Source organism: Melospiza georgiana, chromosome 7, assembly GCF_028018845.1.
Source record: "Melospiza georgiana isolate bMelGeo1 chromosome 7, bMelGeo1.pri, whole genome shotgun sequence".
NCBI lineage: Eukaryota > Metazoa > Chordata > Aves > Passeriformes > Passerellidae > Melospiza > Melospiza georgiana.
Window position 1 is genome coordinate 18,658,019 of NC_080436.1, and position 26,759 is coordinate 18,684,777.

The window sequence follows — 26,759 nt, forward strand, 5'->3', positions numbered from 1 at the left end:
AAATCAATGTTTTGTTTTTCCAAAGTGCAAAGACAAATTCATAAATGAAACATTTCACAGCATTTCAGTAAAGGTACATATTATTGCAATTTGTATTGTTAAATAGTGCAAATAATAGTACAATTTAAAATATTGTAGCCCCATTTTTGAAATGGAATCCTTAATTTCAAACTAACAGCACTAGTAATTTTCAGAGACAGCACAGCAAACATCTTTGAACAGTATTTTTGACCACCTCTGCCCTTTGAGCAAAGCAGACCTTAAAGCTGACACTGAAAAAAGCAGCCATCTGCCAATTCTGGTCTCCATAGAGAGACTGAGGAAAGACATCAATTTATGTTAAAGGTAATGTGGAATTCAAAGTCAGTGTTGGGACTATAAAACCATAAACAGTGAGCCTGTAGTATTTACACAGCTGTGAGTTTGGATCCAACTTCTTATGAAATTTATGTATTTCAAACAAAGAGAACACTGATAGGGTCTGGCCGTCATCCTGAGACAAGTATATCATCATCTAAAATCTCCTTCAGATTGAGACTCACTGGATCCAAGTAAAAATACTGCATTTTAATGCTGTTAATAGAAGAAAAACACAAATGCTTGATGACGAGGTAGTCTCCTTCCTGTGAGCAAGCATACACAAAAAATTGGATCATATTGAGCAATTGTCATAGTTCAACATGGTGAACCATGTCCTTAGTTCTTCTGTCCCCTGCACACTTTGACTTTTGCAGGTTTTGTGCAATGTGTTAAGACTGAAATACGCTGCTAACACAAGACAACCCAACATTTCTTAAAAGTAATGTGTGATTTCAGCAAGTTTGGTTTAAAAGGCACAAAGTCTTTATGGCAATGATGCAGGAAACTGAGAAATATTGCTTCTGCCCACATGTGATGCATTGCTGCATGCAGAACTTTAACAGATTCAGGACCTGTAACAAGGAGGTTACATGAGAGATGGGCACAGCAGCAGAAAATGATTTACGTATTGCAACAGCTCAATACAACAGGGCTTTGAAATATGGGGAAGCTATATTCTTCTGTATTATATTGAAAGAGCTTTCAAATAGCAGATGAACATGGTCCCCATCCTGCCCTCACCAAAGAGGTGAAATTCTGAACCAAATACCCTGGTGCTGTTTTGCCCTTCCTTCCCTGAAATTCTGTCTTTCCCGTTACACAAAGACACAGCTCCTATTAGCATAGATTTATAAATTCAGTCTCTTCTCTCCCAGCACATGCCAAAGCTTTCCTAATAGTTTTCCTTAGGTAAGAGTTCATCACCAAATTAAAATGAAGTAATATGACAAGTTAGTAGAATATATTTGTTTAGTTTCATCACAAAAAACACATACTGGTTTAGACTGATTTTCTTTTTATTAATAATATAAGGTTCTGTAATCTCTTAACATTACAACTGAAGCTTTACAGTTAATCTCACACTAAAATGACAAACACTGTTTGGCTTTATTTTCAGAAAATTAAATTACAACCTTGATAAACATACATTTCCAAGACAGAGAAGCAATTTGTGTTTTCTGGATTTCAGTGCTAATGTATCCCTGCCTTTGAAATTGGTTTCAGTTAATTAACATTGCTACGGAAGAACTATTTGGTCTGGCCTCTGTCCACAGCTGTAAGGCAAAGATGACATCTCTAACTTAACCACTGTAATGTAAGTCAAATCAAGACATGTTTTTCTTTGACTGTAAGATTTAGATCCTGGATCAGCTTTTAACAGATTTGCTTCTTTTCCCTCCAAACTTTTATAAAGGTCTCTCTAATGTAAACATATTTTACAGTCAAGCCACAGTCACTCTCTGTACCTTTCCTCCTTCAAAGGGAACAGAAACTATGTAATTGGAAGTCATTACAAGCTTAATTAAAACTGCTTGTAACTTATGTATGGCCAGAATACTCAAGCAAATGCAGTTGTGTTATGCACCAGCACTTCTAATCTGCATGGATCAAACTCCATCTCTGAACAGGCTGCAGCTACAAGAAGTGAAGTCTGTAGAAAGAAAGTAGAGCATACAGAAGGAAGAGTGGTGGAAGACTACAGTATTAGAGACAGTAAGATTTCCTTTAAATGGTGAATGATCTCTATCTAGGTCTTCTGACCTTGCATTACATTTTTTTCTATTTTCATTAGCAATGTGAAATTAAAGACAGTAATACATATGTTTCAACTGCAGTTTCAACTAAGCTCTGACCAGTTCATAAGATATTTAGGAAGACAGCAATACTCATTACATTTGGTGTTAATTTCTTCCTCAGTGATATTGAGTGACAGTGATTTGGGACCCTTGTAGCCTGTTATTTCACCTTCCCATAGGACAATTGACATACAGTAAAAATCTTTACTGCATTTTAAATCACTTCAGAAGTCAGTGGCTACGTAAAGGTTAGAGAGTGTAAGGAGTTTTTTACCTGTGTACTTACAATACAAAAAAGGATGAGGAAACCATAGTCAGAAAATTAAAAAATGGGAAGGATGTTGCAGAGCTGTGTTGTACTGTAGTCAAAATTTAAAGAGATCAGTATTACTAAGCTATAACTACTTGTTCTACTCTGTGCTGTCATTCTGCAAAAAAGCTTCACATGCTTTCCTTCAAAATTAATTCTTCATAGTTACACAAACTTTCATTGAGGCACATAAACACCCTTCATATTCACCAGCTCCTAGAAAAGTCTCCACTGGGGAGTGGCACAAGTCAGGAGCAGAGGCCAGCCGTGGCCAGAGCAGCGGAGGTGAGGCAGTCCCTGCAGGGCCATGCACAGAGCCACTCCCCCAGACACCTCTGTGCACATAAGGAACACTTAACCACAGTGCAAAGGCTCAGTTTCCCACAACAGACTACCCCTACTGTTTTGGCTACTGCTGAAATACCAACTCCGGGGACAAGGAAAAATAATAGACTTTTATACTGAAATGTTGTGAAATAAAGACCATTCAAAATAATTCCAGCTGCATTAACAATATCACATGAACATTCTGTCTTATGACCAGCAGATCATAAGAAGTTTTCTTTAGTTACCTTGACAGCATGCAGTTTAAAGTTATGGTCTGAGCGTCCATGTTTTTCAATCATTTGAACTGTAGCATTGAAATTAATCTTAGAACAAGTTCAGAGTTGTCTGATATGCAGTATCTTTTCAAGCATTTTATATTCTTTTTGGTATATTTCCAAAACTGAAAGTTAATTAGAGAGTATTCTAAAATAGTTTAAAAACAAAAATGCAGTTTATAATTTTCTCCTCATTAAGGGCACTACCAATACAAAAGGTGTCCAAACTGACACTACAGAGCTGTGAAGCAGTTGACTAGAGACAGTGTCCTCAAAGGATAGTCTGTATTTTTTCTATCTTATGCATATACATTAATTATCAAAAAGTTGGATAATTTGCTTTAAGAAAGAACCCACCTTAAAAATGGATCATGAGTATTGACAAATATTTTTTTTATTTTACTGATTACGATTCAAGTTTCAATGTAAAAATGCTTACTCTCACATGATACTGATCAAGAAAATATTTCATTTTCATAAAGTTCAATGGACAATTAAAATAGTGGCTACTTGTGAAGTAAATAAATGATTCATAAAGGCCATAGGAAACTGTACAAAACTTAAATGGGAAATCTCACTTCCAGGATGACAGTAGGTTGTCCATTTAAGTGTTTTATTAAACTGTTGTGACTGTTTCAAAAGACAGTGCTGGGCAGTTTCATCTGAGTAACTGAAAAAGATATTTTGCATCTGTGCAAAACAAACAACGGGAACAAAACCCATACACACTAGGACTGAAGTACAGATGAACACAAAATTTTGTTACAAACCTGTTTTCAACATACAGTGAGAAATGTCCATTGTACAAAACTTAGTGACTGACCTACAATTAATTTAAGATTATCCCAGCAATGCAAATACAACTCAGAACAGCTCAATTGTGTAAGATTTTCCAGTAGTATTACAGTGAGAGACTACTGAATTTTTAGTAGTTTGACTTACACTGTCTCTTTTGATGAAAGCCTATATTTATACTCTAAGTATTTGCTGGTTACAAGTCTGTTACATACTTAATGCAGTACAGGGAGGTACTCCTTGGTGTTCTCTCATCTGTCTCAGCAGCTTTCCTTTAGCAAGAGGCTGGGCTGTGCAGCTGCATCTGTAGAAAACACTGTTGTCAGTCTTTGTCCTCCTGGTGGGGGATGCTTTAAGTAAGAAACATCTGGCAGTATCCAGCACTGAAAATACTGTCAGCTGTGCTGCCTAGCCCAACTTGGAAACCCAAATTTGCATTTCCTGGTTAGTACTTTGTGCCCAGTAGGTTGGAACATTGTTAAGTAAAAGTCCATAAACATTAACAGTGATGTTTATACTTTATTGGGGGAAGGGGGAAGGGAGTAGCAAAAATCAACGTAAGTTACTAGTTTTGAAAGTTTAGTCTATGTTATATTTGATTACTGGGATATCAATACAATGAAAGTGGAGGAATTTCAACAGTAATTTTTAATTTTTAGTACATCATTTGTGCAGGGCTTTATAAAAGATTTTTGTTTCCAAAGATGTTATTGGGGTCCACATATTCTTTAACAGATCTCAGCATTCCCAAGCCAACATCAGAGATGCTCTCCTTCATCCAGCGCTTCCGCAATTTGCCTACTGGAAAAACAAAAACAAAGTGTTTCAATATATGGCAGGATTCTAGGAGCCAATCAATCTTGTGACCATGAATGAATAAACACTGTGTGATAAATGCTTTTATTCAAAAATGAGAAATGTTTTGCTTTATTTGATTTATTGAGCCCACCAGACTATCAAGCTCATTAAGCTCAGCATACTCCCAGAGGAAGACTGTGTTCCACACTGTCTACTTTCTTTAGAAACTATGAAATTTAGATGAAGCTTAGGCTGAAATCACATGTTCTATTAAGACAAGGAATCAGTAGTAAGTTTTAAAAAACCACAAACTAATTTTAAGTTGTAAACTGTAGAGGAGATTACTAAAAAGCAGAACCCCACATTTTTTGATTACTTAAAGTGAAAACATAAGTCTATAATCAAGCTGAAACCAGCACTGGTTTAAACAGCAATAAAAATCTTTATGTGAAGAAGGCTTAATATTGAATTTAGAAACTTCTATGCTGGCTGGTAATTGCTCAGTGGCATTACACAAGAGCTTTGTTTCCCATGTAAAAATGGCTATTCACAACACACACCAAATACAAACAAAGCTGAAACAATCTTTTAAGAACTCATTTCAATAAATTCTCACAATAGTCCTGTTAAATGGCCAAGTGTTCACATGCTAATTAACCAAATCATCAACTCTGATTAACAGATCATTGAAAACTGAGGACATTTTTTTCATTAATTTTTTCATTAAACACACTTTAGCATTAAACTTTCCATCCTGAAACACAATCCATTTGTTAGTATGAAAAGACATAGTAAAGGTTTGAGAGACGGAAGCTTTAAGAGTATCTGAATCTGAATTCAAGCTATCTTTTGTGCCCTGTTTCAGGGTAACCATCAAACTGTCATCAGAATAATAAATTACAGGGACACCTCTGGAGAACAGAGTATATTTGTTTATACCTTAAGGAATATGAGCCAGTCACAATGCCAACAGAAAAAGCAAATAATGTGAGACAGAATGAAATCTGCAGTTTGCTAGGAAATGACTATTAGCAGCATTTGTGTCAAGATCAAAGATCACAACTGAAGGACAAAAAGAATTTGTCATGTGGTACGAGCCCTGGCTGTATTTTGCAGCCCCAGCTCAAGAAAGAATCTCCATCTGTGAATATACTGTCACTACAATGTGACTGTCTGAGTACACTGACGTGGCCAAATTCCATCTGTTAAAACTTTAATACTGCTACAAAACACCTGAATTGTGGATGTGGCTTGACCATCCCCTCAAGTCACTCACACTAGCTCTTACACAAGCAGCTGAAGAACAGTCATTACTATTCTCAACTGTTATCTGTAATATAGTTTCAGTGAATGTGTTCTGTGGTTATGGATGTAATTGTCCTGAAAAGACTGCAAACAACTGCTCCAACAAGATGGAGCACATTAGAATCACAGCAGGATGCCCAACAGCTAGCATGCCTGCCTCTTTTACACCTCCAGTAATAATGCAATTCCACAAGGAACTGAACTACTGTCTGAGCAGCACCAAACAGTCGTTGCATATTTAATGAAGTCGCTCACCAAGTGCTGGAAAACAGAAGGTGCTTGGAGTGCATCATTAGTTCTGTCAAAGTGATAATTTACACATCTATCTTGTCAAATTTTCTATGGTTTATACTTTTGCAATAATAAATCTAACATACATCTGATTAGTGAACTGGAAACAAAAAAAGCTGTACTACAGTCACCAGCAGTCCTTCACAAACATGCTCAACAAAAAGATTTTAACCCCTTGGTAACAGCAATGTTGATTCCCTGCTCCTACTGTTCATGTCAATAAAACATACATGGAATTTTCAACTACTCAAGTTTTCACATTAGAGTTAAAAAGCCTTAAATCACTCTCTCCTAATTCTAAAGATAAAATGGAAAACAGACCAAGTGAAGGAAAGGTTCTGTGAAAATAACAGCAGCACTTAGAAAGGTCATTTATATACAGTTTCACTTCAGGTTAGTGCATTTTCTGGTGCTTCTCCACAGCACAACCCAAATGGCTTCAAGGATGAGAAAAGGAAAAGAGGAAGAAAATGCCATAATAGTTAAAGATGTTAGTGTGAACATAAAAATAATTCTAAGTGACAAAGTTGCCTACCTCCACTCTAAGCCTAGCTAAAGAACAGCTTTGTGCTCAAGGAAGCCTTAACTTCCCACCAACAAGATCTCAGTTAGGCCTGATCCTATCACAGACTACAGAAAACCAACTTCTCATTTCCAGCCTAGAGGAAGTAGACTTGACAGTTTTAGCCCTACATGATGGCATTTATCTAGAACTGACAGGAGACCATGCACAAAACCAGAACAGATACAAGCATCTACCACTTACAGTAGGTAATTTCACAATTAAAAAATGAGATCAAAGTCACCTGATTCTATATGCTACATAACAACATTATTAACAATGTGTTTGTAGTAGCTTAGCACAGCAAGTTACTACTTGTCCACTCAGCCATACACACCATCACATGCACAATCCTTGTGCCCCAACTGGAAACACACACAGCCCTTCCTTTTTGTATCTTCTCCCTCTGAAGACACTTAACCTTGCTTCTGTAAAGAGGATGGAGCCAGGCTCTGCTTGGTGGTGCCAAGCAGAAGTCCAAGAGGCAACAGGCAGAAGAAATCCCATCTAAGCATAAGGAATAATTTATTTACTGTTCAGGTACCCAAGCACTGGAACAGATTGCCCAGAGAGGGAGTGGAGGTATTCAAGAACCTTCTGGATGCCACCCTGTGCAATGGTGCTCTAGGATGGCCCTGTCTGAGCAGGGAAATTGGATGAAATGACCCATTGTGGCCCCTTGCAACCTTACCCATTCTGTGATTCAGTGATCTTATGTATCCAAGATGAGGTACAAGAGAATCAGTCTTCAAGTTCTACAGGTGGCAAGTGGCCTGTTCCTGAGCTGTGCTGAGCAGCCTTAAAACATTCACTGCTAGGAAGCCAGAAACCTCCATTCTGAACCCCAGCCTATTACACTGAGCACAAGCCCCACAGCATGGCAGGGAGCCTACTTCTCACAAGATACTTCAGATCAGAAAGCCAAGGAGCTTGTTCAGTAGCAACTCCAAAGACAGTCCAACACCAACTTAATTTTAGGTTTTTATCTATCATTCTAGTCCACATATGAAAGAGAATTATGTGAACTGGCTAAGTAACTTTTCCCCAGCTCTGATACATGCTGCTCCATGTTGGTGTCATTGGAAAAGTTCATCTTTCCATTGTCCTTTTTCACTTGCACATCTCTGAAAATGCATCTGGACGGCTACAAATGGAGTGAGCAAACAGCAGGCAGCAATTGGTTTTCTCCCTTTTGGAATATGAAGTACCAGGGAACACATGAACAGTTCTGTAAGAAAAGTTTTCATGTAGCTGATTGATTTCAGGAATTACTCTACAGCCATGCAGAACAGATTTATAGCACTGTGTGATCCCAGTGGAAATAGGTTCTGATGGCACTGCACATGGCTCTGGACTTCCTCTGCTCCAGCCCTTTCAACTTGAAGAGTCAGTTCCTGCCTAACAACAGCTTTGCAACAGGAGCAGCAGTGACAGCTCCTAAGAAGGATGAGGCTCATGCAGCTGTTGCTCTTCCTGAAGCTAGCTGTCCCTCCAGAAAGCAGCTCTCTGCCCTTTCAGTCTGCTTAACATGCTATTACTCTTCCAGGGAGAACTCTGCAATACTGAGAAAGGTCAGTGCATTAATGTAAAACATAGCAGCACTGGAGGATTGGACTAGTGTACACCAAGTCTACTGCATAATTAACACCTCACCACCATAACACTTTGCCTATTTTCACTTGGTATCTTAACAGCTGAAATAATACTTTCAAGTTTGGTGGTGATGAATCAGGAGGTCCTTTCCTTTTTTCTTTTTCTTTTGAAAAGGCACTGAAGATGACTATTCTACTAAGACTTCCAACAGACCAAGGAGGAAAATACAACTGTGTTATTGTATTATTTCACATGAGGTTACTCCATGTCTAACAAATGTTTCAGTTTCAACTCATTCTAATGAGTAGAACAAGCTCTAATATGCTTAATCTAAGGGAAGATTTTTTTTCCCATGTAGAAAAGAATGTGTTCAACTCTCCCTCATAAAAGAACTTTATAATTTCAGATTCTGTAGTTTGTCTGAGTTAATTATTGCAGTGTCTAAGCCACAGCCTCCTAATGCCAAAGAACTGCAATGTCAAATATGTAATTGAATGCAAACAAGGTGTAAGGTTTGTTTTTCCCTTTGTTTTGTTTTAGGGGTTTTGCTTTTGTTTTTATTGTTGTGGGATTTTTTTCTTATTTTTTGTTTTCCTACATAAACTGCCATTGGTACTATAGCTAAACCTAAGCAGCACAGGCTGCCTGGTTAACCTTTACTCTAATCAGCTGTCTAGGAAGTAGAAGAAAATTGGTTCTATTATGTTAAGTGGCTAAATGGGGCTATTTTCCTCAACCCCACAATCTGATAATTGTTTCCTTAAGCAACCAATTGTAGTTAAAACAGTGCCTCAAAGGGAAGCAATGTATCATTACATTTTACACTGCTTAGTTTTACATGGGTCCTTAGCTTGGTAATATGAAAGGGATCAGGTACAAATCCAACCTTCTCCCTTTCTGATGGTGTACCCCAAAGGAGCTATGGCTGTATTTATACACCAGTCATACCTACTGGTGCCTCCTCAGCACATCATTTCAAGCGTACAAAAAAAGTCATGTTTGATAAAAGAACTCAAGTGTGACACATCATATGGGTGTTTTAAGGGCTTGCCAAAAATGATTAGAATAATTATTTATTTGAACTTAAACTTTTATCTACAAGAAATTGTCATTCCTAATGCTGCTTTTTAAATGCTATGTTTCTAAACACTATCTATGGCTCTCTAGCAACCTTACATGACTCTCAAATCCAAATCTAAATCCCAGTGCCCAGAAAGAAGGATCAAAGCTGTGCTTGGAGATGTGCAAGGTCCCTTTCTGAGTGTAGGACACAGTCAAGACAGGGTGACTACTACAGTGGGGGGTGGGGAAAGGAAGATTTATCCACAGTGAAGTCCTTCTGAAGCCACTCTTGAAAAAGTTAAAAGTACCATTTCAGTTCTCACTGTGCACCTACCTGCAGCTGGTACCTCCCCAGATGTAAAGTAATTTATACATTTACACAACTCAAACTGTCATATATGACCATTTCTTCACTCAAGGAGTATATGAACATTGACTTAAGCAGGCTTTGTATTTCCTATAGCCTCAAGTCCCAGACTACATCTGTTTTCTTTGATACACAAACTCAGAGTTAAAATAGCTCCATTTATCACATTGTGATTGTAGGCAGACAAATCAGCCTGTCTGTTTCCAGATAGTGAAAACAACTGTTATTAATCACAATTACAAGACAAACACCAAAGGAAATTGCACCAGTATTTTCTTTTACCCTACACAATAGACCAGTCAGTGCTAAGAGTTACAAGGCTTGAAGGTCAGTAAATAAAACTGACAAAATTAGGATAATTTTCAGCACCACATCTACTAAGCACTGGAAAAAAATTAATCTTGAACATTAAACACAATGAACTGCCAGACAAAACCACTCAAAGTGGAAAATATATATCAGTATCAGAGGCAGTCATGCATACAACAGGAGCATACAAAGTCAAACAGAAATCCAGTTTTCATAGCTGTGGAGTCACAAGGTTCAAGCATGCAAGGGTTTGAAAATGCTCTATAATTTTTTTTCTTGTTTAACACATGTGGTAAGCAAGGTTTTACATGGTAAGGGCAATTACATCCAAATGTGTGCCAAGCTCCAGCTGTAGTGAGTTGGATGAAATGCTAGTCACAGTAAAACAGTGGCACAGCAGGGAGGGCATGAGAGTACATCAAGGGTAATCCCACATCCAGTGTGTGAGAACTGACAGGTCCACTACACCACCACGTTCAAGATTTAATCAGAGGGCCATAAGAGCACATCATACGGAAACCTCTTCACTCATGTTATTACCTACATATCCTTCAATATCCTCATACTGCTAAAGCAGAGTCCATTTCAGATTCCATCACAAAACAAGATGCCTGAAAACAGCCCTAGTTAAAAGTTTAAGTTCCCTTCAAGATTAGGAAGTAAGTGACAGCTTTTAAAGCACAGCTTCTGCCCTTTAATTTTTTGCCCCACACAGAGCGTTTAGAATTACAAATTTTTTCTCTAGCTTTAAACCACTACTTTGCTCTTGTATCTGTGACCAGGCAATGCCCCAAGAGAGTAGAGAGAAGAAATATATGAAAATAATCACTTTCAAGAAGGTAGCTGCACAAATCACACTGACATCACAACAAGTCTTCCTGACATCCAAGGTTATAACATTATATAGAATGCATGCAATCAAATTAGACTACCCATGTATGTGGAAAAAGCATATATAAAACATCAGGTATAGGAAGTATTGCTTATACATGACATTGGTTCTTAATATTAAAGCATAAAATATCTTGTGGAGATGGTAGTAACACAGGGCAAGCAATCCCCAAACTCCAAGAGAGGAAACTAGGGAACTAGAACTTATCAGATAGCAGGCCAGTAAAGCCAACACTTACATAACATCAATTGTGCAACAAATGGTAGATTGCAACATAGTCCAGTTCAAAGTCACTGGCTCTTTTATTCAGACACTTGGCCTAAGTGCTCTGGAATTTGGGCAAATAGTATTCACAAAGCCACAAGCGACACAAAACTGTTAAAACTTTGAAAATCACATTTGAAGTTTTAGTAACTGAATATATATCTACACAAGGATCAGTAAAAGTTGTTTAAGACAACCTGATCAAACTGGAAAAAGAGTGAGAAGTTTCTAGACAAAATGCCAGGAGATCTCCTTCCCCCCTCAGCCCTCCCCCAGTAATTTCAGTTAATGCCATGAAATATTTTTCAGAATTCTACTACAAACTATTTTATGTACTCATGAGTATTTAGCAGTATCAAAGAGATTAACATTAGACTGAGAACATTACCTCCATGGTGATGTGAAAGACTTCCTCCATTGGCAAGTATTTCTTCTCTAGCAGCCCTCTAAATTTGAAAGAGATGGTATTCATTCAACAGCAATTGCACAAGACTTTTGGATTTCATGAAATGCTTGCTATTGCACTCATACACACAGGTGTATGAAAAGTTTCTGAAGTAATCAGGGTACATTATATAGGTAAACATTATAGCTCAAGCCTGCAGATAAAGGCAAGTAAGAGTCTTCTAAATAAACATCAAAGCCATAACATTTCAAATGGCATCTCTTGTAACAAATGTACTACTCAAGAACCGAGTATTCTGGATCACTTTCCCATTGCCAAAACTTAAATATCCAGTGGCTGGGATGCACATTTGGAAGATGATTGTGTCTCAAAAAACAGGCTTGTCAGAGCAAGTGAAGAGCCTTATTCAGATCAGAGCTCAACCCAGATTTCCAAGATCAGTGTTGAAGCAGTGAGGTACTTTACAACAGACAATCCTTTCATGGGTGTAGTTTGTGGCAGAAAACAGAATTTAGCTTTTTATGTTAAGAATGTTCAATTTGTAGAATCTTCTTTGCCATTAATTTCTGAATAATTAGAGAGCTTAGAAGGTGTAAACAATGAAAGCTTTTCTAAGTCCAGGCACTAAATGTTTTCTTTTCTAAAGAGTGTACTCTTTTAAGAATAACATATATAACTGCAGCTGTGCAGTTAAGAGATTTTTTTTTTCAGTCTGCCATAGAGTACATACACTTGGTCAGCAAACTCACTTTATTAGATTAAATTTAGTTACTCCAATGGAAAATGTGCATTCAGGTCATCACACAAACTAATTCCAATAAACGAAATATCTAGATATAGGAAAGTTTCATTAAATAAATACTCAAGTATTACATTCTTCAGTGCCCTATATCCAACAGCATGGAAGCCTCTGAACTTGTAGATAAAACTTTGCATCCACTTGCTAAATTCAAGAGAAATTTCTAAAGAATAAGCATGAGAAGAATGATATCCCAGTTATCAATACTATTTCTCTACAGTCCTATTGGCAATTTTCTGGTGCTGAAGTTTGAGCTAGGAACCAGAAGGTAGGACAGAAAGCAGTTGGGCCATAGTCCTTCTAAGAATTGCATCTTGAAGGTAACAAGGACATTTGTCTCACCTAACTAGGTATGGTCAGTTGGCCAGTGCTGAAGCAGCTTACAACTGGTCTAACAGACTGGACTTAGAGCAATGCTTATCTCAGCCTAACAGAAAAGGCATGAGACAGTACCCTTCCTTATTCTCTACATGCAGCACTGTTCATAAGGTATGATCTTGACAGTTTTACTATGCATTTTAGAGACTGAGTATTAAGCAGAAGAAGTAGTTTTGTAAGTAATAGAACTAAAGAAGACTAGTTTCCCATGGATTTGAGGTTTAAAGTTTTTTTTGAGGTTTGAAGCTTCTGCCATCCAAGAAATTCCAGGTCAAGCTCTTCTATACTTCAGTCAGAACTGTTCATGTACTGATATCTAAAACTGTCACCTGGTAGCCTTTTCTCTACTTGATGAACTATTAACATGTACCTCTTATTACTGATAATGAACAAAGCTTTAGAAACTCTTGAGATCTTTCTTGCAAAATTCAGTAAGCTTGGCCAATAGGTTCAGAACAAAATACAGGTCCATCAGCTTTCCCCCCTGTAACTATTGTTTCTTTATACATTACCTCAATTTGCTCATAGACATGAATAGGATCACTAATTCCTCTGTAGTTAAAGGCAAAGTAGAAGTAGACACATGCACCTGCATCGTAAGTCTGTGTCACCCTGTTGAAGAGAACTGCATTACAAACAAAGCTTTATGATATTAGGCCAACCACTATTTGACAGCATAAAATTCCTAAGATTACTTCCTATCTTATTCAAATGGACAGCCTCTTTTCAATTTCTTCATCCTTTTTGCTCCTAATCCAGGAGCTCCATGCTATGACTTTGAAAGTTGAAGCTCTTAAGTCATTACAATTGACTCTTGTCCATATAAGCAAGAGTTTAAAACCTAAGCAAGTGCTTAGGCTTGAACTCCCAACTCTTCCATGTAATCCACTTGCAGGTTCAAGAGGAAGGTCAAGGCTACTGGTATTTGTAATATCATCACCAGATCTCTTACTGAACAAAGATTCAAGAAAAATTATTTCTATTATTGCATGACTTACCTACAGGTGGAAAGAGGAGCAAACTGAACACCCTTTTCTTTGCATTCTCGTACTATCCTTTCCTTTACATTTCTACAAAGGTCCAAAACCCTGTAACAGGAAACACATTAATATATAAAATTTCAGTATTTGATTTCGTATAGCTTCTAAAAAAAAAAAACTTCACAAACTTTTTAAAAAGCATAGTCTAATACAACATGAGTACCTTCTAAAATCACTGCTAACTAGCTTAGCCTTTGTTTAAGAATAGTCCTCATCAAGACTCCACTGCTTTTTCTGCACTTCTGAATAGCAAGTTTACTCTGAAACAGAGAACCTAAAAGCATTTTTTTATAAGGAAGAGGTGTCAACAGTGTTTAAAAAAATAAGGAGGTCACCTACTTCTGTATGTCTTTATTTTCTCAGCAAAACAGCTGAGTTTTGGCAAAGTAGTTAACAAATACAGAAGAAATCCTGAGAACTCAAAGGTCTGGCAAACTGTACTACCACCATACCTTTGTGTTGCTGCAAGGCCAAACTTGCAGATCCTTCAGCTGGGCACTACTCTGCCAACCTGAAATGCTATAATTCTAATATGGCAATGAGCTATTAGACCTTGCTGGAAGCCATACTTGTTCTGCCTTTTTAAGTGCCTCTAGGACAGACCCAGGTGCAAACAAATTGGTAGACCAACCAAAAGAAATCAACTGTTTTTCAAATTACCATATCTTCAGTTACAGGTTCTCCCACAAAGGTCTGCAGAGCTACAATTCAGATTTTGGTGTTTTACACAGATTTAGAACTACATTAAAGATTCACAGAACACAAGAGAACTTAAGCATTTAGTGAATAAGAAAGTCAGCTAAATATTTTTTCAAGTATCTGCTACCTGTCAAGAACAAGTTAATTGGTTTATAGAAAGTTACATGGTCCTTATGAATCAAAGTAGAAAAAGGTTTTCAAAGCATTTGCTTTGGTGAGGACAATTTTAAATACTTTCTTAAGTAAAAATTCATTGTCTTCTAAAACAAGGGAGAGGCAAAAAAAAACTGGTGACTCAGAAGTTAGCATGCTTAAAAATCTATAAAGCTAAAGTAAAAGGAAGAGCACTTTGACTTTAAAATTGTCCTCAAATTTCTTCTACACTCTTAGGACACTGTGCCAATTTCCAAACCGGGGCTGGAATTTACAATTGCCACTGAATTCAATAGCAAGGGTATAGGGTTGCCAGCTTAAGTCATCAGACTTTGCATTGAATGCTGTAAAGCTTTGATTCAAATCACTTTGGATCCTATTTAAGAGATTTCAGCCTTACCAAATGGACTGGAGCATCCAAAATTATTTTGTATATTAAATTCTGTTGTGGTCAAATGTTTCTCAACCATAGCTAATAGGTAAAATACCCTTAGGTAAAAGATCTCAATCTTGGGCAAAAGTTTCAGTATTTCCCTACATTGCTGGAAAAAGAAAAAAACTTACTTAAATATACTTGATGTTTTTCACCTTCACTACAGACTAATCCCTTTGAAATACACTGCTGATCCCACACAGGTGGCTGCTCATCCCCCACTGTAATTACTGCCACCAATGTCCTGCCTCCTCAACAGGGCAATTTCAAATCCTACATTTGTTACAGTAAGGTAACCTAAGATGAAATACTAATAATACCAATAAATTACTAATGTAATTTGAATGAAATCAAGTTTTAAGAAATTCTGAAGAGTAATCAGAGTTTACCTATCCCAAGGAACAGATGTCTCAAATGATTCTCCTATTACGTAATAATCCAGGCCTAGGTCCTAATAAAAAGAGTAAGGAAATTATCAGTAACATTCAGCATCAGCATCTGGGATTCCAGTGTATGCTACACAGTTATCAGGTGAACAACTTTTTAGTTTGCAGTAGAAGAACAGAAATTCTAATTTAGCAAAAACACACATATGTCCCACTGACGTAAGTTTATTATTAATAGGGAAATAGGGAAGCTCTTAAAGATGACAAACATTTTGATGTCATGGCTACACTGAGATAACTTGTCAGACTGTTAGTATGTCTACACTAATCAAATATTTTTATCACTATAGTACCAAGCCAAGAGTTTTTGTGCTCCTCAGTATAATACCTAGTGAAAATATTTTTGTGCAGTGTAGTCACTGTCTATAAAGAAAAAAGACAAACATCTTCCCATCTCACACACAGCCTGCTGAAATAAAGGGAGATTCAGTGATTTGTCCCCAACAAATCAAACACTCAGGATGTGCATATTGTTCTGAAAAATAAAAAAAATCTCGAACAGTAAGACTAAAATGTGTAAGAACAGCTGCAGCAGTTTAGACTAAAAGTCCTTTATGTTGGAATTCTGATTTAAACCAGTCATAAGCAGATTGCCAAAGAAGAGTAAAAAGACAAGTGAGGACATGAGTATTTCAAGTACACTCCATGCCTCTGATTTCATTCACCCTGTGGATTCTTCAATCTAATCTCCATACCCTTTATAAGAAGCTATTTTCTTAACAAGAAAATAAATGAATATTATTGTTATTCTTAACAAGAATATAAATTAATGTCTATATGGTGTTTTGCAGATGGAATTCCATGAATAATCACTGCTCAGAAATGGAAGAGATACAACCTCTAGGTTGATCCTGGGTTGATAAAATCTCTGAGACATCATCCAAGGCAGCCTGCACTCAGATTTCAGAGCAAGCATCTTCAAAGAAACATGTCTATGTTTTGTTGCATGAATTAGCAGAAGTTGCAGCAGGCAGACAAAAGCTGACCTACCCGAAGGTAAGCGATGACAAATGTCAACATGTATCCTCTCTGTCCATTATCTTCTCCTGCTGCCAAGCCACTGCAATATACAAGAATTTAATTAATTTTCCACCAAATTAGTCACCAGTTTCTAAAATATTTATAAAATAACTTTGATTATTAAACATATGTGCAAGTTTAGCTGCCTAAGCTGTGTTAAAATAGTCGTTAATAGCAAGGTCTCATCACTAGAAATCAGAAGTTACTTCAGACCACATCTTTATTCATTCCTCTTTTCATTCCATAACCTGGAGAAGAACTTCACAAAATATTTGACGTAATCTTAGAAAACAGTCTTCAAAACTCACAAAAGAGTGGAGAAACACAAGTAGACACAATATATCACAGATATTCATTACAGGAACGTGGGTAATAACATTTCTAAGCAGGTTGAATTTGTGTACTTTTATGTGTACAACTCATGAGACCCCAAGACTTAAGATCCCCAAAGCATAAGAGATCTGAATGAATTAAAAAAAGACACAAAGGTCATAGCACTAAAGAAAAAGGAAGCCTTGCTTTCACTAGTCTAGCAAGGATTATTGAAAGCATTTGTTTTTAACTATTGGTTTCTAAGAATATGAAAGTGCTATGCCTCTGGAATCACTCTTCCTACAAGCTCCCATAAATCTGAGAGAGAGGTGGGTATGGCTGTGAAATCAGGCACCCTGAAGAAGCATAGAATTGAAGGATTTTATACTATAAAGCCATTAAATAGTTTAGCATTTTAAAACAGGTTAACCTATTGAAGACTTCACTAATAACTTAATAAAGCAGCACAGACAGCACCATCTTCTAATGCCTCTAACAGACAAGTTTCCCCCCTTACCAATACACTACCATCTTGAAAAACCAGAATACAAAAGGATTCACAGTTGAAGTAACAGAATGAAAGCACGATAAAAGCACAAAATTCAGAAGCTATAGCCTTGAAATGGATAACACAGCACTTATATGTATATTTGAATAGCTGAGACTAGTATTAGCAATAACAGTACATTCTTGACAAATCACAGTTTTAATGATAGTTTTTATCAAGGCAGAAGGAAAGAAACTGCTTGATCATTACTCAGCCTACCACTTCAATGGGTGTTTTCTGTCCCTTTTTGGGACAGAAAATCACTGTACTCTTTCAACTAAACAAATTTCTTGTATTCATATACTCACATGAACTTTGCAAAAGTTTAGTATCACCCCAATGATTTTGTCTCCCTTTCTGTAGTGAAAATATAGAGTCTAGGATGGCAAAACAAGCTGCTACCATGCCTGTAAGCAATTAAAAGGGCTGGTTTCCATTTTAATAATATTAATTTTATATTTAGTAAATATTTTTCTTCAATACACAGACAGCTGAAGTTTTTCAGTAAAGTTACCTATTAATTAGTACAAGCCACATGTATCAAAGGGAGCATTCAGTAGCTAATTGACTGCTGCCACTTCAAACTAGTAAATCAAGAACATATCCATACAGTAACCATTACAAAAATATGGTAGTCCAATTTTTTCCTGGACAGTTCATTCCCAGTTTCACATTGAAAATGTTCTTTGAAAAGCATACCCAAACTTGGTGGCAATATCGTAGACTTGCTTCTCATGCTGAAGAACCTTCTCTCTGTCACCCTCAAAGAGCAAGGTAGCTACACACAGTATGTTGGGATCAAATCCTTTAAACTGCAAAGAGAAACAAACTTGCCATTAGTCACAGCCTACATGGCAGAATACAAGGAACAGGTTCTTACTTTTCAAATACATGGCATGTGCCCTGGTCAGAAGTGTTGCTGTAATTAAGAGGAATGATGGGGAAAAAAGTCTCAAAATTTAGTCCCAAAACACTGAAGTTTTTCCTTGACAGGACAGGTCAATGGAAATAACAGAAATTATCTGTCACCTCTTTCCTCCTGCTAAAAAGCAGGATAGGCATAACAGCTGTCTACCTATGCTGTAGAAGAAAAAAAGGTCTTAAATGCTTTGAGCAATAGAAACATTTATATTCAATCAACTATTCCTATGTTAAACAGCTAAAAAAGCAAGAAGAAAACTATGACCATCATGAATGTGGAGGGAAGGAAAAACTTCTGGGCTATCTCTAAACAGAATATGTATTCCCTAACAAAAGAAGTTTGTTAGGGAATACATATATTACAAGACATATATTATTTCCCACTTCAATAATCTAAGAAAAAACAGCAGAATCAACACTGGTCACTGTCTTCCAGAAGTACACCCACTCTTGGAAGATAATGAAATTTTTCTACATCTGAATACCCATACTTGCAGTAACTCTCTAGTTAGGTAATTTGGAGGGAAAAAAATCAATAATAAGATAACATATTTAATACAAAAGCCTCAGTGACATCATTTTAGCACCAAATCATTGTAGGTTAAAAATGAATAAATTCCAGAAAAACAAAAAACCAATTTGTGTGGGAAAATCTGCCTAATATCTTGATGATCTTGCAAAATTCTAGCTCACTCTAATAACAAGGTAGATCATGCCTTGGAAAAAATCTAGGAAGATGAAAATATAGTATCAGTATTCACTGATCCATCAGTATTCACTGGTCTGCCAGCTGCATAAACTGGTTCCAGTCTTCCCCTGTCACCAAGTTACTGTTAAACAAGGCACATTAATCTCTTATACAGGTATGACGAGTGACAACAGCTCCCTTGGAGTGAGTAACTCCTCAAACACAATCTCATTTGAATTCAACCACCTTTAGAACCTCAACCTCTTACACTGCATTATCAGTTACACCCAAACTCAGCTGCATTAGAAGCAGTTTACCAAACAAACTTGAATTTTATGAATAGCATGCAAAATCCAAACCATTATTAAAAAAACCCAAAATTACCTTTGTGATGTAGAACTTTTTCAGTCCATCCAAAAACGATGTAAAAATGGAAGCAACTTGTGGTTTAAGAGCATGACCTTTGGCAAAAAGCAGAAAAAGGCACATTAAGGGAAACAGTGCTCTTAAGATTCTTACTTCAAGGGGCAAAGAAAAAATAGCTTGGTAGTCAAAATTACTAGAATTGCTTAGAGCATTTTTATTATCAAAATTAAAGAGAATTCTCTCTACTCATTTAGAACATGATTTAGGAAAAGGTTTCAATATTTTTTTGAAGACATGTACACCTGTGCACAAATATTTGACACTTTAATTAAGGCTGCCCTAGTTTAGATCTCACAAGCCTATGGCATGTGGAAACTTCTTAAGAGAGAACTTCATTAGTTTTTACACCACAAAACAAAGCAAAAATCAGTGACTTTTTTTTTTAAGTTACACCAAAACCACTGAAACAAACAGCCAAAAATGGTGAAAGTTAGGAGTTAAGCATTTTTTTCTTTAACAGTTATATCACTTGTGTGAAGTTTTCTACATAAAGCTAGTTATTGCTTCCTTAATGACAAACGGGGAACTAAAATTACCAGGATATATAAATGGTGTCTTGGAGCCTGTTAAATTAACATTTCTGCCTCAGGACTGGGTTTAATTGAGATGAAAGTCTTTTACTGTTTGTTCATTGTTTTCAGTCACAAACAACTTCTGAACTCTCATTACTGCTTCACTTTAGCAGCCTGGCATCTGGCCTACATGCTGTGAGCCCAATTCATAAAAAGTTATGCACCATTTACATGATACTTCCTTCTAAAATACTTCACAAAGCATTTCCTCCTCAATAACACATGAACTTCAACAACTATGTGCTCTTTTCTCCTCTTAAGCAAAGAGGGAGTTTCTCTGCAGATACAAACCCCAAGGAGGACATCTACAAGCACACTTCAGTAAGCACAGAGAAATCATGAATTTATTAAACCACAGTCTAAAAAATTACTTAATGATTACAAGAAAAATCAATATTGACACACCTGAAACTATGTTTACAGCTTGCAATTGGTCAAATTGTGCTTCCCAAATAAAAAAGAAAAAGAAATGCACCTGTTTCTGTTGGACATGTCTGAGCAGAACAGTGTAACATTCAGTGCAACACAAAATGAGCAAAGCAAGCAGCAAGGCTTGCTGGGCCTCTCAGCTCTTCCAAATCACAATTTCCTTGATTTGAAAAATGAAGTTCAGCTTTTTCAACACCACTACATTAATGTCATTTGAAGCTGAGATTCATCACTGAGAACTTCAGAAATTCTGTCTTGTTGCAGTATCATAGTAGAGGTTTTCAAGGTCAGTCACACTTTCCATTTTCATCTTCTGGGTACAATCAAAATAACATGGTCTCAGCAAGTTCTGCAAGCTATTAGCTTTTGGGTCATGGAACTTTAGAGTCTCCATGAGAGTGTCTTGAGCTAGAACATATCTTCTACCAAATTTGCTAGACTTTAAAATGACAGCTTTCCCTTAGAATTGCTGAGAAATTATTGTTCTGCCTATTTGACATTGACCTATTTAGGTATTTGAACCAGCTGAAATTTTACTAAATCTTTTGTCTCCAAGAATCTTCTGGTAGCTTCACTGACTTTCAATACCTAAAGCCTAACAGCTTAGATGTACTTGCACACAGTTACAGCACTTACAACATCTGATCTTTTTTTGAAAACAGACAGATCACTTTGGACAAATATGTCATTACCTCTCTCCCAATCAAACATTATGATATCAGAATAGTTTTTAAAAATTTACTAATTCTAAGGAATCTGTGAGATGCTTTCATGAAATTTAAAGGAACCAATCCACTTACCTTGAAAATAAGGTGCTGGCATTCTGATTTTTTTTCATATCCAACTTCTCATTAATACTCTTAGGAAGAAAATGTTTCAAGTACTGTATTTTAAAACTAGAATCTCTACTCCTTTACAGCAAAATAGAGGAAGTGATTCCAGAATTTCAATCTTACCAATAGACTAAATGTGAAGAAAGGAAACATAGCAGAAAACCCATCTCATTTATAGGCAGAGCATGGCTCTTTACTGACTCAAGTAGTGCATAGTGTTTCCTCAGAGACAAAGACTGGCTTTTGTTTCCCAAACTCACATTATGGCACTATCTGAAGTTGAACTCTGCATTCACTGCCCTCTGTCTAGATTTGAGCAGAAGAATTACTACCCAAAAGAGGCATAAGCTACTAAAAAGGCCTTGGAAACATGACACTCCATGATGATCCACGTACTTACCAAACTGAAACTGTGCATTGTCGACAAGGCGAATTGATGCAGGAGCACATCTCTTGGAGGCACAGTCAGGGGAGTAAGAGGAAGGAAGAATAAAAAGATTACATATACAGTTGGCTTTGAAATCCATTACAATTAAATTTTCATTACAAAATAGCATATAAGAAAGCATACTTTGATACCAGACCTCTGGCCATCACCATCATTGAAACAGGGTGACTATAAGGTTTTTTTCGCTGGAAAAGCAACATCTACCAGGTATAGTAGATGGTCTAGATATGATGCACTGAGAATCTTCAGCTTAAACTGAAGCCAACACAGTAATAGTCCAAAAACATTGATCTTCACATTTTGAGTGTTCTTCTAAAATGGCATATGCACTAAAGATAGTACACTTTATTACATCAAGCTTATGTTTCTGTGTAATCAGAGACACACACATAATAAAAATCCATTGAAAAAGTTTAATTGTTGAAGGTCATCTTGGCATGCACTTGAGCACTACACAGCTGCTCACTCAGTCTCCTCCCTAGTGGGATGGGGAAGAAAAATCAGAAGGGGAAAAGCTAAAAAATTCATGGGTTGAGATGAAGACAGCTTGGTAAACAAAATGGGGAAAATCCCCACAAAAGCACAATGCAAAAAGCAATCAATTACCATCAGCTGACCAATATGCAGCCAGTCTTCAAGCAATGGCAACCCCTATGAAACATCTCCCTCTATTTTATTTATGATCATGATGCAATATGGTATCTTATTTCAGTCAGTCTGGGTCAGTTGTCCCAGCCTCTTATCTGCTCCAACACACTTGGTGGTGGGAAGAGAGGGAGAAACAGAAAAAGCCCGACACTGTACACATTCTTTATCAATAACTAAAACACTGTTTAGCAGTAACTAACACTTTTGGTTACAAGTACAAAAGCTACCACCACACATGCTATTATGAAAAGAGCTGACTTCATCCTGGCTAGACCTGGTACACTCATGCTCTGCTGTCAGACTGCAACCAAAAAATCTGTACTTGGGTCTAATCTAGATTCTGTACAGGAATCTGAAAATCTGTAAGAACAGCTGCCTTCACTTAGGTAAGTTTCTGGTCATATATATGCCTACATCCTATACTCACCGATGGCCACATCCAGTCATACTGAAATGTATGGCCAGAGAAACCTGACAAAAGTCTGAATTTTAGGCTAGTCATCATCTAATCACGTGGATATGGAAGTACTGCTCTTTCACTTCATTTGACATGTTCACTCCTCACAATATCATTAATATGTATTTGGTCACACAAGAGGAAGAAAGAACACGAAGAGCTAAGGAAGCTCACCAGGCAGGTGGACAGAAGGCTGTGGGAGTGGTTTTAAATGAGACCAACCCTCTCACACCCTACAGGCTGATTATCCTTACCTTAAAGCGGACTGATACATAAAAGAGCTTTCCAGACCGCAGTCATTTTAATTACTACTCAGTTTGATGCGAGGGGCAACAGAAGAGAATAAGTAGTTCAGGCTCAAGTAAGCACAGAAACAGCAGCAGCAGCAACAGAAGCTTAGAAATGGAGCAATATTAAGTGGCAAATAGTGCCTCTTTTTTTCCCTCTAACTAAGCCCACAGACAGGGAAAACACATGAGTTCCTTAACTGGTTTTAAATGTTGATCAGCCATATGATTAAGCATTCCCAAAAAGTCTGCTTAGGTACCTTTAAAAGGAAGGACAAGCACTAGCAGTAGAAGCATGACAGAAAAACTGGCAAGTGCTGCTGACTAGCATATACATGTCATTCACATACCAGTCTGAACATCTGGCTTGGAACATTAAGCCATTAATTTAGACCAATCACTGGAAAAAATGTAAAGCTGTGTTTAGTTTGGCATTAATTAAAACATTTCTGAAATTATTTCCCCAATTCAGGGTGCATTCTACCATTCATATATATAATTTGGTATGTTTTGCACAGAGCAGAGCAAAGTTAGTGGAGAAAGAGGCTAACCAGACTAAGATTTGTTTGGATGCATAGCTTTGAGGAAAAGTACTGCAGAACTTTGATATCTAAGTACTTCACTACCTGAAACCATCTGCCTGCACTATTCTCTATTTAAATACCACAGTGTAAGCACAATTCCACTTGGTAATATCCATCTCACCTGCCCATGCCTCACTGTGCTCCAGGCAGCGATTTCTAAATACAGGCCACATCCTTCCATTGCATTCCTTTTGCTCCTTTACCACTTCAAAGCCATGAATTCAAATGCCTTCTATATGTATGCTGCAAGTCAATTCCTTTAAACACTGGTCCCTTTTACATAGTCCTAATTAACCTGAGGGTAAAGTTCTCAGCTGAAGGAGATACAAAGCTGAATATTTCAGGCTGCAATATGAAAATAACTCCCACTGAAACAAGCCATTAAAAGGCTTGTCCATGCTTTGGCTCAGAATACCAAGCAAAGTCATAACATGCTCAGTCCTCAACTGAGTAGTTTCCAAAATCCTCATGGACCATATCCTGCATTTCATGGACCATACACGCTTACGGGATTCCTACCTCAAATTCCTGGTTATCAAGCACAAATACATCCCTACTGCTAGAATCCATGAGTCCTTGAGTGAAGTCAAGAGCCAGCTTTTCTTTACCTGCTTTGCCACTTCCCTCAAGCAGGCCACCCCTCGCTCAAAGTTGGGGAAGACCACAGAGCCATACTTCTGGTACTCGGGGACCGGGCGAATCTTTATCGTAACTTCAGTAACCACTCCAAGCGTTCCTTCAGGAGAGGAGAAAAACTGAGCAAAGTGTTCCAAGATGAACTGCTTGCAAGCTACCCAACTTAATATGTACCAGAATGTTGTAAGTTAACATAAATCAGAAATCCCCAAAATTCAGTTTGCAGTAACAGGTGATTTATTCCTTACTTTTTACATGGTGAATGCTCACAAAATATTCTCTAAATTGTGCTCTTTGTTACTAGACTTGTAGGCTGACTCCACAGGTCCATTTAAAGCAGTGCTAAAAGCTGCAACTGCACAGTCCTGATTAAGGTCTCAATGTTTTATTCTAACACAAGAAATTCATGCCTGCACAATGCCACCCATTGACACGCTGGAAGCCACAGCATTAAAGATGCTCAAATAATCAAGCATTATTGAAGCTGAATTCAGATGCAGCATTAGAAATTACTCTCTGTTTATACCTTCAGATCCCATAATGAAGTGATGGATATCAGGTCCTGTTGACATGCGAGGTACTTGACAGTTTTTTTCTACTATTCCTCTAGGAGTTACCATTTTTATATGGATCACCTGTTTAAACAAAGCACAGATTTTTATTATATTTCTGTTCCACAAAACATATCAAGTTTGATACAGTTTGGCTTTATAGGTTTTAGACATTCTGTAGGCAACCCCAAGTACCTGAGAACTGTTACCAACCATGATTTTTGACACAGCATGTTTTCCCCACACAGCAGATAATTTCCATTCTATGACAGATCATATCAACTGGTGGCTACATCCAGGCAATACCAGCTAAAACTGTTTTGCTCCTCAGTGTAGAACTTCACAGATAGAACTTTATATACACCAGTATTTTAATCAGAATATACATTGTACTACAGAGGGAAAAAGTGAGGGTTTAAACTTTGCTTAAGTTTTGCTTTAGAACTGCTGTTTGATGAAGCTACTATAATTCAGTGATTGATTGCTATAGAAATATTTCAATTAGGAGGAAAGACAGAAGTAGTGAAATACTTTGTGAAATAGATTATCAATATAAAAGCTGCCATAAGACTGACACATGTGCAGGGCCAGGAGGTTGTTTTTTAAAATATATTTTTCAATGTTATTGTTTCCAGCTTCATTCAGGCCAATGCAATAGAGCCCACATGTGGATTTTCTTAATCCTCTATTCAATTCAATCCTCTGTTTTACACCAAAGAAGGGCAGAGTTTCAGCTTTGCTTTAGTGATGCCTTTAAATTAAGCAAAATTACTGAATTTCAGCTAATGGCTTTACAACTTTCACGCACAGGTAGTTAAGTAATTTTCACTCTGTGCAATTTATGAACCATTGATTCTGCAGTAAGTGGATTTTAGGCAGCTTATGTAACACACTGTTTCAAGATATAAAGCTCCTCAAAAGGTAAACACTCCTTGAAGCATTCTCACTGTGCTATTTTGAAACTCATGAACTGTTCTGAATCAATTTTCAATCCTATTTCCTCCTAATGAAAATTTCAGAAGCAGTTTTAGCCTGAAGTTATCCTTCCATAATAGAGAAGCCTTCTTCCAACTCCCAGGACAAGCAAAACTGTACCATTCAGGCAGCAGGGGAACAATAACACTTTGTAAGTGCTATGAGTTTTACTTCAGCCAGGTCTACTGAATAAAAACTGAGTAGTTCCTGCCAGCCTCAGTCACTGACAGTGACATCTGTGCACAGAACAAATATGTCTAAGCTATGAGCTGATGACAAAGCCTGAGGTAAAAAGGATACATTACCTAGAGAGTGCTGCAGGAAAGAAGGAAAACATTCACACATAGAAGGATTAAACAAATTATCAGAGAAAGCTGGAAGTTTGAAGCAAAAAGGCAGGCAAAGTCTGAGCAGTGATGATTTATCTTCAATACATTCAATGTAACAGAAAACATAGACTTTAAAATCAGAAAGTATGCTTAAAAGTCAAAAAATTATCTGAGTTAATAAAAAGTTGAACCATTTTAAGGACTAAAACAAAGTCAAGAGTAGAACACTGACATTCCCAGTCCACTGCTTCTTTCCTCTGGGTTCCTACAGACCATGTGGTGGCACTAGATCTCACCACTGTGCACCCACATGCTCCATTAGATCAGCCTACTCATTTAAACCATACTGCTAACCATGGGCATGTGGGAAGTGGGGAGCTTGCTTGCTGTCAGCTCAGCTAGACATCTTCATTCAGGTACAAATGACAGGTAGGAG

At 37.2% G+C, this 26,759-nt stretch overlaps 1 protein-coding gene across 1 annotated transcript in view; it reads right to left on the reverse strand.

Annotated features, from left to right (window-relative positions):
• Nucleotides 1-3,670: 3,670 nt before the first annotated feature.
• AGPS (alkylglycerone phosphate synthase) overlaps nucleotides 3,671-26,759 on the reverse strand; it is a 47,769-nt gene continuing 24,680 nt past the window's right edge. Inside the window, exons 10-20 of the mRNA XM_058027758.1 lie at nucleotides 24,995-25,103; nucleotides 24,441-24,568; nucleotides 21,809-21,860; nucleotides 19,533-19,609; nucleotides 18,239-18,351; nucleotides 16,651-16,720; nucleotides 15,604-15,665; nucleotides 13,888-13,977; nucleotides 13,402-13,501; nucleotides 11,695-11,752; nucleotides 3,671-4,664 (exon numbers count right to left, since the gene is read on the reverse strand). Of these exons, the coding sequence (XP_057883741.1) occupies nucleotides 4,543-4,664; nucleotides 11,695-11,752; nucleotides 13,402-13,501; nucleotides 13,888-13,977; nucleotides 15,604-15,665; nucleotides 16,651-16,720; nucleotides 18,239-18,351; nucleotides 19,533-19,609; nucleotides 21,809-21,860; nucleotides 24,441-24,568; nucleotides 24,995-25,103 (981 nt within the window). The 3' untranslated portion in view covers nucleotides 3,671-4,542. The remainder of the gene's footprint in view (nucleotides 4,665-11,694; nucleotides 11,753-13,401; nucleotides 13,502-13,887; nucleotides 13,978-15,603; nucleotides 15,666-16,650; nucleotides 16,721-18,238; nucleotides 18,352-19,532; nucleotides 19,610-21,808; nucleotides 21,861-24,440; nucleotides 24,569-24,994; nucleotides 25,104-26,759) is intronic.